Source organism: Chiloscyllium punctatum, chromosome 1, assembly GCF_047496795.1.
Source record: "Chiloscyllium punctatum isolate Juve2018m chromosome 1, sChiPun1.3, whole genome shotgun sequence".
In the NCBI taxonomy this organism is placed as follows: domain Eukaryota; kingdom Metazoa; phylum Chordata; class Chondrichthyes; order Orectolobiformes; family Hemiscylliidae; genus Chiloscyllium; species Chiloscyllium punctatum.
In genome coordinates this window covers 160,259,819-160,277,291 of record NC_092739.1, presented here as the reverse complement: position 1 = coordinate 160,277,291, position 17,473 = coordinate 160,259,819, and the positions used below count along the sequence as shown (strand labels likewise).

The 17,473-nt window shown below is 43.3% G+C and overlaps 1 protein-coding gene across 1 annotated transcript in view; it reads right to left on the bottom strand.

The window, feature by feature from the left end:
* Positions 1 to 16,421, bottom strand: part of pcgf1 (polycomb group ring finger 1) — a 46,194-nt gene extending 29,773 nt beyond the window's left edge. The window contains exons 1-2 of the mRNA XM_072577649.1: positions 16,286 to 16,421; positions 7,395 to 7,500 (exon numbers count right to left, since the gene is read on the bottom strand). Coding sequence (XP_072433750.1) covers positions 7,395 to 7,500; positions 16,286 to 16,372 — 193 coding nt within the window. The 5' untranslated portion in view covers positions 16,373 to 16,421. The remainder of the gene's footprint in view (positions 1 to 7,394; positions 7,501 to 16,285) is intronic.
* Positions 16,422 to 17,473: the final 1,052 nt, after the last annotated feature.

Below are 17,473 nucleotides of genomic sequence, written 5' to 3'. Positions count from 1 at the left end.
CCAGGCCATCTGATGTTGTGATGGGGTAGGTCACAGGGGTTGAATGACAAAATGTCCAAAATGCAGAAGCTTTCCATTATACAAGGAAAAAAGTATCTTTTCTCTTTGCCAGGCTGACAGATCGGCCGCTTTTTTCCCCCAGAATATCTAGTTTCTCTCATATGACATTCTGCTGCTGTGTAAAATTGAGAAACAGCAACATATTGCATTTATATAGTGCCTTCACAACTCTAGGACATATTGAACCACTTACCACCAATTGTAAAATTACAGCATCTCCTCGAGTATATAATATGGAATATTGAGGTGCAACGTTAGAATAAGTAGAGATATGATGTACCATGTTTAACAGCCTGAGGAGGAACAGGTAACTTTAAACCCATGGTTTCTAAAACTCACCACCACAAGATGGGTATGTTTCCCTTACTTTGTATCAATACATGTTGTAGATGGCCTATTATTGTTGAATAATATAAAGGTCAGGATCCTAGTGATGACAGTAAGTCTTGTGTACTTTAGAAACTACTAATTTTTTTAAAGACTGGGGTTAAATCATGACCAAACAGCATTACAGACAAGGCTGGAAATAAAAGTCTTTAAACAGAGGTTGCTTACAATACCCAATTCTGTCACAAGCATCATTAATACAAATCTTATAAATTCTTTGAATGGGAAAGGGCCGGACTATGGCTCAGTGGTTAGCACTGGGATCTGGGCTCGATTCCAGCATCAGGGGATTGTCTGTGTGGAGTTTGCACATTCTCCCCATGTCTGCGTGGATTTCCTCTGGATGCTCTGGTTTCCTCCCACAGTCCAAAGATGTTAAGGTTAGGTGGGCTGGACATGCTAAATTACCCAAAGTATCCAGGGATGAATAGGCTAGCTAGATTAGCCATGGGAAATGCTGGGTTATGGGGATATGGTAGGGGGTTGAGTGTGGGTGGGATACTCTTTGGAGGGTTGGTGTGGACTCGGTGTGGATTGAATGGCCTGTTTGGCTAGCTCACCTGGTGAAATACTGGGAATATAATGAATTTATGATCGGAGGACAGGGATAGACATATGGCAGCAGGATATCATGGGTATAAATGCAAAAATACTTGGCTCAAAAAAAAAATGCAAGCATGGCAGCTCAGCACTATTGGAAATACAGATTTCAGGGAGGGAAAGAAGAATATTTAAAAAATCAAGAGTGTTATTGGCAAAAGGATCAATCACAGCTGCAACTGAAGCATCAAGTGAGGTGCTCTTCTGGCACAGTGGTAATGTCTCTACTCTGAGCCAGAGACATGGGTACCAGTCCCACCTGCTCCAAGAGGTATGATGTGCAAGCCAGGTGGGTTACCAACAATTGATTAGAAAATATCTGAATCATTAAGTAAAGCCATATGGGTTGCATGCAAATACAAAAATAAAGAGATGGCCACACTGCAGGGTGCGTAGTACAGATAGGTAAAGAGAGAGAGAAAGATAAAGGAATAAATATGTAGGAAAATTTAAGTGCAAAAAAACAATAGGGCAATTTGGCGACTTAACCACCCAAATATAACTGGGGGACACAGTGTGTAAGGTATAGGAGGATATAAAATATTTAACTGCATTCAAGATGGCTTTTTTTAATATAAAAAACAGTTAACACTTAACAAGTCCAATGAGAGATGGTGCAATTCTATGTATTGTCTTAGGAAACAAAGGTGGGCAGGTGGATGAAATAGCACTGGGTGACCATTTTGAAAACAGTGATCATAACAGATTTCACATCTTTATGGAAAGGGACAAATAGAGAACAGAAGTAAAAGTTTAAATTAGGAGATGGCAAATTTTACAAAGCCAAGAGATGATTTGGCAAAATTGGACTGGTTACAGGTATATGGTGGTATGTGGAAATCATTCAAGAGCAGGTTCTATGGGCACAGTGTAGACAATGTCTCCATAAAAAGACAGACAGTAGTGCCAAATCTGGAATCCCCTAGTTATCCAGAAGTCTACAATGGGAGTTAAAACAGAAACAGAAAGCATAAGATAATTTCAAAGGTGATATTATTTTAGAAAGCTTGGACAAGGATAGAAAAGTACAGGGGTGAAATGAAAATGTTTTAAAAAGCAAAAAGGGAGAATACAAAAAATAAGGGCCAATAAAATTAAGGAAAATTCAAAGAGGTTTTATCAGTGCATTAAAATGAAGAGAATGACCAAGGAGAAGACTGGGCCTAACAGATGTATATGGCAACTTGTGGGCAGGGTTTTCCAAATGTATTCTGTCTCAATCTTCACAAAACAAAGGAATGATGTAGACAGTCTTGTTTAGACAAGTGTGAATTCTTAGATAAAATTTGAGTGAAAAGGGAAGTACTGGAGAGCCAGAGCCTCTTGGTGGATAAAACACCTGAGTGAGATGAATTGCATTTGAGACTGTTAAAGAAAGTTAGGAAGGTAATAATAGCAGGTGCTCTAAGGATCATTTTCCAATCCACATGAGATGCAGTTAAGGATTGGGGGACATTATTCCACGATCCAAAAAGGACAGGGAATCAAGGGAAAACTCAGTAGCAGGGAGAGATGTACTGCAGCTTCTACCCAGCTTCAAGACCAAGTAACAACTACCAAAAACTGTTAAGGGGGCATACAGTATGTTTACGGTTATTGGCAGAGGGATCAAATTTCAGAGTAGAGGTCATGCTGCAGCTGTACAAAACTCCGGTGAGGCCGCACTTGGAGTATTGTGTACAGTTCTGGTCACCGCATTATAGGAAGGATGTGGAAGCTTTGGAAAGGCTTCAGAGGAGACTTACTAGGATGTTGCGTGGTATGGAGAGGGAGCTGGGGGACTGGAGACAGTTTTCCTTAGAGAGAAGATGGAGAGATGACTTAATTGAGACATAAGATAATCAGTGAGTTAGATATGGTGGACAGTGAGAGCCTTCTTCCTCAGATGGTGACAGCTAGAACAAGAGAACATAGCTTTAAATTCGGGGGGTGATTGACATAGGACAGATGTCAGAGGCAGTTTCTTTACTCAGAGTAGCTGGGCATGGAACACTGCCTGCAACACCAACTTTACGGGCATTTAACTGGAATAGTGTAGGACTGATGGGTGATTCCACAAGTTGGCACAGAGGGCCAAATGGCCTGTATTGCGCTGTAATGTTCCAAGAGAGACAATGAGCGTGAAAGAGAGCAAGTAGGAGAGGCTGAAGTTTGGTTCATGGCTAATAATAATTAATTAATTAATTAATCCAATCTGTTCTGTACAGCTGGTACCTACCTCAATAATGTGGAAGATTGTCTAGGTGATGGTAGTTCACTATAAGCAGGATAAATTCAATCTGCCATTTACCACCATAGTTTATTCAGTCAAAAAAAAGGTACCAATAATCAAGCAACACTTGTACAACAGCTTAGTTGTTCATTGATGCTTAGTTTTGATTCTGTCAGACACACTCCGTTCTTGACCACATTACAGGCTTGGTCCAAATATGGATATAATCATAGATTTCCTACAGTGCAGATAGAAGCCATTTGGCCCATCGAGTTTGCACTGACCATCAAGAGCATTCCACCCCCAAACCTTGCCCTCTAACCTTGCATTTACTCTGACTAGCATATCAAGCCTGCACAACCTTGGACATTATGGGGCGATTTAGCATAGCCAATCCCCCTAACCTGCACAACTTTGGACTGTTGGAAGAAACCGGAACACCCGGAGGAAAACCATGCAAACACGGGGAGAATGTCAGTGTGGAGTTAGCACAGTCACCCACGACTGGAACTGAAGCTGGGTCCCTGTTGCCAGAAGGCAACAGTGCTAACCACTGTTTCACCCCCAGATCGGAAAAAGAGCTGAATCTCAAGTGAGGCGAGGCTGATTGTCAAGGGCAGAGTACAGCAGCCAGGAGTCCAAACAAAATGGGGATCGATGATTCTGTTTGTGTCATAGAGCATTGTATTTGCCCATTCTTCCCCTTCCCCCACTTTCTTCTGCCCTTGGTTTCAAAAGCACTGATCTATTCACCTCAAGAGCAAAGCCAAGTTAAATACATACAAGCAACTTTCTACAAAAACCATCACCACTGAAAACAGTTTCTCTGACATAATATGGAAACACAAATGGAAATTAAAAAGTTACACATTTTGTCCTGTTTAGAATTCAAAATTTGCAAAGTAACAATAGATTATTAACCTCTACCGCACAAGATCTGGACAACACTCAGGCCTGGGCTGATAATTGGCAAAGATTTGGACCACACAAGTGGTAAGTAATGATCATCTCCAACGAGAGAGAGAGAGAGAGAACCTAACCATTCAATGGCTTTATCTTTAATAGACCCTGAACTGGACCAACCATACAAAATAGTGTGGCAACAAGAGTGGGTTACAGGCTAGCAATTGTACAGCAAATAACTTGCTGCTGACTCCAAAGACTGTACACCATATATAAGACACAAGTCAGGAGTGTGAAGGAATGTCTCCACTTGCAGGAGTGTATGGAGTTCCAACAACACAAAGCTCAACAACATCCAAAACAAAGCTGCCCACTCAAATGGCAAACCATTCACAACCTTGACCACAAATGCACAATGACTGAGTGTGTACAATCAAGGTGCACTGCAACAATTCATTAAGGCTCCAAACTTGCAATCTTTACCATATAGAATGACAAGGGCAGCAGATGCATAGGACCACCATCTGCAAGATCCTCTCCAAGCCACACACTTCCTGGCTTGGATCAAATCCCAGGGCAGGATTGACTGGCACAAGGAGTCATAGTTTTAAGGTATTAGGAGAAAGGTATAGAGGGGACAGAGGAAGGATCTTTACGCAGAGAGTTGTGAATGCACGGAATGCATTGCCAGCGGTGGTGGTGGAAGCAGAGTCATTAGGGACATTTAAGCGACTGCTGGACATGCACATGGAGAGCAGTGAGTTGAGGGGTGCGTAGGTTAAGTTATTATATTTTACATTAGGATTAAACCTCAACACAACATCGTGGGCCTAAGGGCCTGTTCTGTATTGTACTTTCCTATGTTCTATGTTCTAAATCACCATTTCTACATGGTCTCTGGTTCAAGATTGTGGAACTCCCTGCAAAGTAGTACTAAGTGCGTGCATTTTTATATTACGGACTGCAAGGTTTCAAGAAAGCAGCTTAGCACCACCTCAAAGGGAATTAGGGGTGGACAACACAAACTGACTTTTCCAGCCATGCTTGCCTTCTCCGAAAGGATTGGTTTTTTAAAATCACAAGTTGGGGCTCAGCCAAGGGCTGTCCTCACAATTTGCACACACAGGGTTCTGGTGAGTGGGAACTTTGGATGATATACCATCACTGCCCTCCACATCATGGGATACTGAATCAAATTGTAGCCCACTGACTGTCATCCTAGGACCTCTGACCCTATCCCTCTTCGAAATAAACACCATACATTATATTTTACTCAGCATTTTCTTCAAAAAGATTTACAGTCCATATCCCTGATTAAATTTCACAACCACTCTCTCAAAATCTGTTTGTCATCTCTTTTCTGTAGAGAAAAATGGAGATTTAAGTGCATCAATAAAAGGCACAATTACATTAAGATTTACAATGTATTCAGTTACTGCTAAGACAAAACCATATCAGCAGCATTTATGAGAGGTTAAGTTCACATATGGCAAACATATTAATTGATTGACAAAGAAGTTTTTTTTTAAAGTCTGCACGAAATGTTTGTGCTCAACAAGATGATGACATCTATACTAGGGGCGGGCACAGCATTGGAAGCAAGCAGTGTCAGTACCAAGCACTTTCAGGTCAGCGTATCAGAGTGTGCTTTCTAACTTAACTTAAACCCAGACCAATAATCTAGACTCCTTTGCCACCCAGTACCGCAAAGAAAACTATGGAATTCTAAAATGCTGAGAACAAATGGATATCAAACATATTTGAACGATATACACTTATGTCAGCTGTGGTTAAGTATGTAACAATCTCACCTCAGAAAGGTTATGGACTCAGGCATTTAACATAAATTAGAGTTGATGCTTCCAATGTAGGAACGAGGGAGTTGCTTTTCAAGGATACATTAAACAAAGGCCTGGTCTTCCATTTCAGGGCATTAAAGCATTCTACAGCATTGTGAAAAAGCAGAAAATTTGAGGTTTCCAGCCAATATTTACATTTGTACCAACATCACTATAATTGTCTGATCATTGTCACATTTCTGATTGTGAAAGCTTAGCATGAGCAAATTGCCTCATTTCCTACATTACAAGGTGGCATTGGCAGTAAAATACTTTGGGAAGTTGTAAAGGGACAACAGAAATCTACGTTCTCTGTTTTGCTTTCTGTTATACAGCCTAAACTTATTATTTTAAAGCTTTATTTGTACTAAGAGTGATAATACAATAAAATTAATCTATGGATATTGACAATTAAGTGTTAAAATAATTTGAAAGGCCATACAATACCAATTAAGTGAGTTTGAATCAAGTGTCTCTTGAATTTAAAAAAATATTTTTCTAAAATCAAAGTACATCCATATCCAACAACAATTGTTTCTCCTCTGATATTTCCTTTCCATTTAAAGTGTCTTCCTCACTCTCCTTTCCCTATCAAACTCAGCCCATTAAAGCTCATGCCAACAAAACACACAAGGTCAAAATCTGTTCGTGAATCAAAATTTTGTAACTTTCAACCTGACAGCACTATAGGAACACTTTCACCGCACAGCAGTGCTCCAGGACAACAGTCTAATGCTGATCGCCCACGGTTGATGTTAATTTATTCACATGATTTGGGTATTACTGGCAATGCCACATTATGCTCTACTCCCATTTGCCCTCGACTGAGCAACTTTACCAGAGTGGTTTGCTAGGCCATATCAGAGGGCAGTTAAAAACTAATCTCATTGCTGCAGTTCTGGTCTTATATTTAGATAATTCTGAGTCATGGTAACGGATCTCCTCCCCCAAGTAACCAGATCTTTTTTCAAATAACAAAACAATAATCTGGTAACTCCACGATGTTTGCTTGTTATTCCACATTTATTTCACAGAATTTAAAATTCCCCAGTTGCCAAGGTGAAATTTGAATTAGTAACTAATAATTATTTTACTGCAAGGCTGGACTAAATCATTTGCTACTGTACCTGCATTCGAGAGCGAAATTAAAATGCCAAATCCTCAGTGGCTGAAGTTTTGGGCAAATAATCAAATAACTTTTATTTATACTACATGTTGGGTTTGTGAACAGGAAACACCCCTCACTTGAAAATTAAGTGAGCAGAATGAATTCTATATTTCCTTTCCGCCCTCCTGAGATTATCTAGCTCAGATACCACAAGTTCTGAACACACCCTTTAATGTTACATTTCCATCTATCACATGGTAAAAATATATTCTCTTCAAAAACTCACATGTATGTAAACACTCCGTGATAGTGGTTGCATCTATGAAGTAGCCAGCACACAGATAACAGACGATGTGTTCATTCAGGTCTTTAATCTTCACTTTTACTTCTTCCTGCCAATGGTAAAACACAGCCTCACTAGTCACGCAACTGATCACATTCAGGACAGTGCCAACACACTCTCGGGGGGCCAAATCAAAAGGAAAAAAAAACATTCACATGCAATTACGGCCAGCAACTGGAGGGCCAAATTGGCGAAAGAATCAAAGGAGATAGGGAAATATTTTACAAAATACATAACAAGCTAGTGATCTGGATCGCACTGCGTGGAAAGGTGGTGTAAGCAGATTCAGTGGTAACTTCCAAAAGGGAATTTAATAAATACTTTAAAAGATAAACACAAAGAGGAGTGTTGAAATAATTGGATTGCTATGTCAAAAAAGGCCAAAAGATTGACAGAAGTCCAAATGGCCTCTAATTGTGCTAGAAGGTTCAATAGTTTAATGAACTAATAGAGGAGAGATGTTGTCACATGCCTCCTGCTATCTCAGTAGAAACCAACAAACCAGTACAGGGCATGGATTAAACTTTTTTTTTGTTTTTTAAAAATATATTCTTGTATGGGATGGCATTACTGGCAAAGAGTCTAGATTAGAGTAGTGCTCGAAAAGCACAGCAAGTCAGGCAGCATCCGAGGAGCAGGAAAAAAACAACAAAAAAAAAAAGGACATTTCAGGCAAAAGCCCTGCATCAGGAATGAAGGCAGAGAGCCTCCGGGGCGAAGAGATAAATGGGAGGGGGGTGGGGCTGGAGAGAAGGTAGCCAAGAGTACAATGGATGGATTGAGGGGGGAGGAAATGAAGGTGATAGGTCAGAGAGGAGGGTGGAGTGGATAGGTTGGAAGGAAGATTGGCAGGTAGGAGTGTGCTGAGCTGGAAGGTTGGAACTGGGGTAAGATGGGGGGTAGGGAAATGAGGAAACTGGTGAAGTTCACATTGATGCCCTGGGGTTGAAGAGTTCCAAGGCAGAAGATGAGGCATTCTTCGTCCAGGTGTTGGATAGTGAGGGAGTAGTGGTGGAGGAGGCCCAGGACCTACATGTCCTCGGCAGAGTGGGAGGGGGAGGTGAAATGTAGGGGCACTGGGCAGTGGGGTTGATTGGTGCGGGTGTTGTGGAGATGTTCCCTGAAGCGCTCTGCAAGGAGGCATCTAGTCTCCTCAATGTAGAGGAGACCGCATCGGGAGCGATGGATACAATAAATGATATTAGTGGGTGTGCAGGTAAAACTTTGATGGATGTGGAAGGCTCCTTTGGGGCCTTGGATGGAGGGGAGGCAGGAGGTGCAATTCCTGCGGTGGCAGGGGAAGGTGCCAGGAGGGGAGGGTGGGTTGTAGGGGAGCATGGACCTGACCAGATAGTCATGGAGGGAACAGTCTTTGCAGAAAGCGGAAAGGGGTGGGGAGGGAAATATATCCCTGGTGGTGGGGTCTGTTGGGAGGTAGCTGAAATGTTGGCGAATGATGCAGTTTATGCGAAGGTCGGTAGGGTGGAAGGTGAGCACCAGGGTGTTCTGTCCTTGTTATGGTTGGAGGGGTGGGGTCTGACGGCAGAGGTGCGGAATGTGGACGAGATGTGTTGGAGGGCATCTTCAACCACATGGGAAGGGAAATTGTGGTCTTTAAAGAAGGAGGCCATCTGGTGTGTTCTGTGGTGGAACTGGTCCTCCTGGGAGCAGATACAGTGGAGGCGGAGGAATTGGGAATAAGAGATAACATTTTTGCAGGAGGTAGGGTGGGAAGAGGTGTAATGCAGGTAGCTGTGGGAGTCGGTGAATTTGAAAAAAATGTCAGTTTCAAGTCAGTCATCATTGATGGAGATGGTCATCAGGAAGGGGAGAGAGGTATCAGAGATGGTCCAGGTGAATTGGCAAAGGCCTGTGGTCCATTTCTCAATGTCCTTGAACCGAGTGACTCATTTGGTCATTTCAGAGGGCAGTTAAGAGTCAACCAAATCACTGTGGAGTCACATGTAGGTAAGGATGGCAGATTTTCTTCCCTAAAAGGCCATTAATGAACAAGATGGATATTCATGGCAATGGTTATAATGATCACCAGCAGGAGAAAGTGAGGACTGCAGATGCTGGAGATCAGAGTTAGTGTGTGGTGCTGGAAAAGCACAGCAGGTCAGGCAGCATTTGAAGATCAGGAGAATCGATGTTTTGGGCAAAGGACTTTCATCAGGAATGAGCTCATTCCGGATGAAGGGCTTTTGCCCAAAACATCAATTCTCCCGCTTTTCCAGCACCACACTCTCAACTCTGATCACCATTAGACTAGCTTGCAATTCCAGATTTTATTGAATTCAAATGTCACCATCTGAAAAACAAACACCCTTGAGAAAGTTGTGATGCAGTTTATGCAAAGGTCAGTAGGTTGGAAGGTGAGTACAGTAAAGGAATTCCACTTCTGTATGTCCACGCATGAGTACTGGATGATAGAAATTCAGTTTAGAGTATAGGCTATCTGTAACATCAAAAATATAACTTTGCATTTGTTTTTTCTGCTGCAGTGCATTTAGACACACAGAATCAATGAATGATCATGCAAGTGCAAGCTCATTTATATGACCTGGCTGCAGATATTCTCAATGAAGATGTTTCAGGAAAAATCATGAGGCCCATCAGGGCAGTGACTTCAATGCAACAGCCAAATTGGCAACTTTATTCATTTGAAGTGGGAGAATTGTTAACAGGTCAGTCCACATTCATCCCGAATGGCACAGATACATTACCAGGCCACAGTTACTATCAAACACATATAGGCTAGGTTAGGAAAGGCTTGCTTTTCTGAAATGCAGTGCTGCAGAGATGTATTCCATATATTGTTGAGAGTCAATTAACAGAAACCATGGATTCATTACCAGAAATAGAGCAAATTAGCCAAGGTGGACATTTAAAAGTACAATATTGAGCAAACCAGACCTGTCTGTTAGATGGGAATCAAACTGAACTCTAAGATGTCTGGTTCTAATGGCGATGAATGAAGTTGATGAATTAGTCCAGAATGAAAAAGCAGAAATTCCACTACATTATAGTCAAAGGACATCGGTGTAATAATGTATTTATCTTAAGATCATAATTTCCAACCTCCACAGCTGCTGTACTTTTCACATGATAACTTGCAGCAATTTGGACAATCACATTAAAGCAGTGCTAAGTGGACAGTATTAGATTCTGCAGTAAATTGTCAAAGCCTGTAAAACCATAAGATATAGCAGCAAAATTAGGCTATTCAGCCCACTGAGTCTTACCGTCACTCCAACATGGCTAATAGGTTTCTCAACTCCATTTTCTTGCCTGCTCCCTGTAACCTTTGATCCCCTTTCCAATCAAAAGCATGTTGATCTGTCTTAAATACACAATGACTTGGCTTCCACAATGTGACAATGAGTCCCACAGGTTCACCACCCATTGGCGGAAGAAATTCCTCCCCATTTCAGTTCTTTAAAAGGGTCAGCCCTTTACCGAGGCTGTGTCCTCAGGTCCTAATCTCTTTACCAGTGGAAAGATGTTTTCCATGTCCACTCTATCCCAACCTCTCTGAAACTTACAGGACACTATCAGATCCAACGCACCCCCCCACCACCCCATCCTTCTAATCTCCAATCAGTATAGACCCAGAATCCTCAACTGCTCCTCATGAATTATGTTTCAAAGTCCATTTGTTGACATAGCGAGGTATCTTTGAACAGGGAATCTGAGTCCCGCTGGATGCAGACCACTGATCGAGAGGGGTCGAATCTGGATGCTCTACAGTCAAAGCACTCACCAGATCTTGGTGTCAGGCCAGCCGATGCACCATCTGTCCTGTTGTCAAAACATGCATCAAAACCTGGTTGGCTGCTTTCTACACTAACATCTGTGTAATTAGCATCATTCCATCAATCTCCATCACTAACTTAATACAGAGGAATCCTGCTCCTGATCCAGCTAGCCATCCAAATTTAAATCCCTTCTATTCTCTTTTAAACTATGCATTGATTTCTTATTCATCTATTTCTCTACCCATTAGTGCATGGGACTGGGAACCATGCAAAGACTTATTTTTAACAGGTCCTTCTGGCTTATTTTCTACCTTGCTCTCTAAATTTGGATTGACAAACCACATCCCTTTCCAACTTATATTGTGGCCCACGCTGGTACCAGCGATCTCTAGCTGATTACTCTCCCCTAAAAGGATGCTCTGCTGCTACTCTATGACATCCTTGATTCCAGCACAAAAGAAGCAACAAATCACCAGTCTGGACTAACATCTGCAGAGAGAAAAACACCTGGTCTATTTCACTAACTAATAAAAGACCCGGCATAACAACTTCTCCCTTCTCTCCCCTGTACAGAAGGTCTGTGGGTCTGTACCCCTTTCAGGGGCCATCACCCTCATCAGTATCGAGAAGGGGAAAAAAAAAACTGATTCTTGAGCAATGTCAGGGAATTCTGCATTAGCAGCCTGGTTCTCTTGGGCTGTCCAGCAATCACCCATTTCCTATCTGCATTTAATCTCTAACTTGTGATTTTCTCCTCTCTCAAGACATGCTCTGCATCTAATTTTCAGCCTCAACATTTCCTTCTAAGCTGCACTCCAAGGGTCCACACAAGCCAATTGTCATGGCCACACCATTTCCAGCATTGACTTGTGGCTTGGACATTACTGCTGTGCACAAACCTCTGCACTCAGCGCAGAAGGAAAGGAAAGCAGAAACTTAATTTCAGGATGCACCACACAGACTCCAGCCACTAACTAGGTTCCAAAATTCCATGCTCAGGTTTCTGCAGCCAGAAGCACTTGTGCACATTAATCTAGGTCATGTGAAGTGACCAGCTCTGTACCCTTGGCTCTCCCATTATGGGCAAACATCCTCTCAGCATCCATCCTGTCAAAACCCCTCAAGATCTTTTATGTTTCACCTCTCATTCAACAATTGTGAATACCAGGAAGCTTACAGAAACCAAAGAACTACAAATGCTAGAAATCTGAAACAAAACAGAAATTGATGGAAAAACTCGCAGGTGTGGCAACATCTGTGGCAAGAAATCAGAGTTAACATTTCAGATCCAGTGACCCTTCCTCAGAGCGTTCAATTTCTGAAAAGCATTTTAAAAGATACTGAAAAGTTTACTACACACAATAGTTCATGGCTTATGGATAGAAAATTGGTTAGTCTACAGAAGACTGCAAATATAACTGAGTTATTCTCAAGTTGGCAAGAGGTGATGGAGTTCCAGAGATCGGTACTAAAGCCTCAACCATTTATACATTTTTCTCAATAACCCAAATGAAGGGATCAAATTTGCTAAATTTGTTGACAACTAAAAAAAAAGATAAATGGGGAAGCTAGTCAAGAGGATGCAAGGAATCTGCTAGGATTAGGAAAAGCCACAATTTCCTTGAATGGCAGGGCTGGCTCGAATGGCCAAGTACCTACTCCTGCTCTCATGTCATTGGCATCCTTCCATCTGTGCAAAACAATGTGTATACAAGTTAGATCTGTTAAAAATAGAAATTGCTGGAAAAGCTCAGCAGCTCTGGCAGCATCTGCAGAGATGAACCAGAGTTAACATTTTGAGTCCAGTGACCCTTCCTCTGTTCGAAGGATGCTGCCAAATCTGTTGAGCTTTTCCAACAATTTCTATTTTTGTCTCTGATTTGCAGCATCTGCAGATCTTTCAACTTTTATAAAAAAGGTAAATCTGTTCAAGGGTGGACACTTGCTGGTGTCTGAAGAGACCAATCTGTTTCGAGCCATAATAGCACTTTCTCTGTTGAACACAATATTTCATCCCAACATTAGACTTACCATGGACTACTCTTTAGTATCTGGCTCATTCTTGGACACATGCATTTCCATCAAGGATCGACACCTCAGCACTTCACTTTACTGCAAGCCCACAGATAACCTCACGCTGCTACACTTTTCTAGCTTCAACCTGAAACACATTAAAACAGCTGTCCCCCTATGGGCAAGCCCTACACATACACAGGATCTGTTCGGATGAGGAGGAACATGACGGACACTTGAAAGTGCTCAAGGATGCCCTCATAAGACCAGGGTACGATGCTCAACTCATCAACCGCCAGTTCCGACGTGCCACAGCGAGAAACTGTAATGACCTCCCCAGGAGACAGACATGGGCTGCAACAGATAGGGCACTCTTCATTGTCCAGTACATCCCAGGAGCCGAAAAACTACGCCATGATCTTTGCAGCCTTCAACACATTATAGATTATGATCAGCAACTCACCAAGACCTTCCCCACACCTCCAATTCTCACTTTTAAATAACCTCCAAACCTTAAACAACCAGCAAACTGCCCAACCTTCAGGACAACCACACCGTACAACCCGGTCACTGCAGCTGCTGCAAGATGTGTTAAAGTATTGACACAGATAACACTATCACACATGGGGACACCTCCCACCATGTACATGGTAAGTACTCATGTGACTCTGCCAACGTGGTCTCTCTCATACGCTGCAGGCAAGGATTCCCAAGGCATGGTACGTTGGCGAGACAGAGAAGACACAACGACAACAGATGAATAGACACAGAGCAAAAATCACCAGGCAGACTGTTCCCTCCCAGTCGGGGGGCACTTCAGCAGTGCAGGACATTTGGTCTTGGATCTTTCGGTGACAATCCTCAATGGTGGACTTCAGGACAAGCAGAGTGGCAAAACAGAAACTGATAAGAACGTTTGGTACCCATGGGAATGGCCTCATCCAGGACCTTGGGTTCATGTCATGCTACAGGTGACCCCACTGCATAATACACTGAAACAGACCCTCTCTCATATGTACATACAGACACTACCCATGCTCACACCCACATACGCATCCTCTCACAGACACAAAGCCCACTCACTGTCGCTCCTTAATGCGCACACAAGTTTATGGGGTGAATTTATTTTTTGCTGAATTGCATTTTATTTTGCTCAAACCCTGCATTAATCCATGTAAAACTCAAACTGTGCAGAGGGCTTTGTCATTCTGACTAAACATTGGGACACAGACAAACTTTACACCTACTGGGAGAAAAGCTGAACTATCTTGAGAATGTAATTTAAAAGAATTCTGGGATTTACATATCAAAGAACAGAAACCAGCATATCCAATTTTAAAAGATGAAAGATTTAATCTAAAATTGTTTAATGCTGAGATATTTGTATCATCAATAGTCACAGGTGAGGTGCTGGAAGACTGGAGGTTGACAAACGTGGTGCCACTGTTTAAGAAGAGTGGTAAAGACAAGCCAGGGAACTTAGACCGGTTTGCCTGACCTTGGTGGCGGGCAAGTTGTTGGAGGGAATCCTGAGGGACAGGATGTACATGTATTTGGAAAGGCAAGGGCTGATTAGGGATAGTCAACATGGCTTTGTGCGTGGGAAATCATGTCTCACAAAACTTGATTGAGTTTTTTTGAAAAACTAACAAAGAGGATTGATGACGGCAGAGCAGAAGATGCAATCTATATGGACTTCAGTAAGGCGTTTGACAAGGTTTCCCATGGGAGACTGATTAGCAAGGTTAGTGGTAAGGTCCAAGGGAGTGTTGCTGAACAAAGACACCTTGGAGTGCAGATTCATAGCTCCTTGAAAGTGGAGTCGCAGGTAGATAGGATAGTGAAGGCGGCGTTTGGTATGCTTTCCTTTATTGGTCAGAGTATTGAGTACAGGGGTTGGGAGGTCATGTTGTGCCTGTACAGGATATTGGTTAGGCCTCTGTTGAAATATTGCATGCAGTTCTGGTCTCCTTCCTATCGGAAAGTTGTTGTTCAACTTGAAAGGGTTCAGAAAAGATTTACAAGGATGTTGCCAGGGTTGGAGGATTTGAGCTATTGGGAGAGGCTGAATAGGCTGGGGCTGTTTTTCTTGGAGCATTGGAGGCTGAGGGGTGACCTTATAGAGGTTTACAAAATTATGAGGGGCATGGATAGGATAAATAGACACAGTCTTTTCCCTGGGGTCGGGGAGTCCAGAACTAGAGGGCATAGGTTTAGGGTGAGAGGGGAAAGATATAAAAGAAACCTAAGGGGCAACCTTTTCACAGAGGGTGGTACGTGTATGGAATGAGCTGCCAGAGGATGTAGTGGAGGCTGGTACAATTGCAACATTTAAGAGGCATTTGGATGGGTATATGAATTGGAAGGGTTTGGAGGGATATGGGCCAGGTGATGGCAGGTGGGACTAGATTGGGTTGGGATATCTGGTCAGCATGGACTGGTTAGACCAAAGGGTGTGTTTCCATGCTGTACATCTCTATAATTCTAATGTATCAGATCTCCATGACACAGGACTCCTTTGGCTACAAATTCTGTGAACATTATCTTAACCTACACAACCACGCGGCGCTCCGAAAGGTAGTGCTTCCAATTAAACCTGCTGGACTATAACCTGGTGTTATGTGATTTTTAACATTGCCCACCACTGTCCAACACTGGCACCTCCAAGAAGTGAACACAATACTGTCCCCTGTTGAGAATACAGCAATGTGAATACAGTACGACAATATGCATCAATTACTTTGGGACAAAATTATTAAATATAAAAAGTAAAAATTGCAATTCAGCCGTATCACTTTTAAAAGATGAATAATAACTAATAGTCAGCTGAATTTGCAACTAGATGAACATGAAAGGAGACAGACGCATGCGCATTGCAGACGAGCATCTTGACGCTTCAGGCGCATGCGCGTGGTAGAACTAGCCGGGTAGCCACGCATGTGCGGGGCTCCCATCACGGCACTGACGAAAAGAGGAAGGAGTCGGGCGACTCGTCGGTGAACTGGTAGCGACGATCCGACCTTTCCCCCGAGGCGCGAGGGACAGGTCGGCCTCACCTCTCACCTCGTTCCGCAGCGGGTCCAGTTTATAGACAGTCTGGAGTTGGTTGCGGAGCCGCATCGCGTTCGCCATCGGAGCGTCAACCGCCATCGTCGTCCACGAGCCCGGGACACGTCATCACGTCGCCCAACGTCACCGCGCGGGACAAGAACATAGAGCAATGTGCATCGTAGGTCAGAGAACACACAGCAATGCACAGAGAGAGGAACACAATGCAGGTCAGAGAACACACAGCAATGCACAGAGAGAGGAACACAATGCAGGTCAGAGAACACACAGCAATGCACAGAGAGAGGAACACAATGCAGGTCAGAGAACACACAGCGATGCACAGAGAGAGGGGAACAGTGTTGGTCAGAGAACACACAGCGATGCACAGAGAGAGGGGAACACAATGCAGGTCAGAGAACACACAGCGATGCACAGAGAGAGGAACAGTGTCTGTCAGAGAACACAGCAATGCAGTGAGAGCGATAGGGGAACAGAGTGTTGGTCAGAGAACACAGCAATACACAGAGAGAGAGAGAAACACAATGTATGTCAGAAAACACACATCAATGCAAACAGAGAGAGAGAGGGGAACACCGTGCCAGAGAGGGAAAATAAAGAGGGGAACATTGCAGGTCAGGGAACGTAGTGAGAGAGCAGTTTATCAACTTTACAAACACCTTCCACCCAGACCTCAGGTTCACCTGGACCATCTGGGACACCTCCCTCCCCTTCTCCATTTCCAGCAATTGACTTAACACTGACATCTACTACAAACCCACTGACTCCCAAAGCTACCTAGGCTACACCTCCTCCCACCCTACCTACTGTAAAAACGCGATGCCTTTTTCCCCCCCAATTCTTCCGCATCTGCTCCCAGGAGGACCAGTTGCACTATGGAACATCCCAGATGGCTGCCTTCTTCAAAGACCGCAATTTCCCTTCCCACATGGTTAAATGATGCCCTCCACTTCCCGCAGCTCCGCCCTTGAAACCCACTCCTCCAATCGCAGCAAGGACAGAACCCCCTGGTCCTCACCTTCCATCCCACCAACCTCCACATACATCATATCATCCTCTGCCATTTCCACCACCTTCAAACAAACCCCCACCTCCAGGGATATTTCCTATCCCCACCCCTATCTGCAGGTCAGAATAGGCAGCTCTGCACAGAGTGGGGGCGGGGGGGGGAAAAGGGGGGAA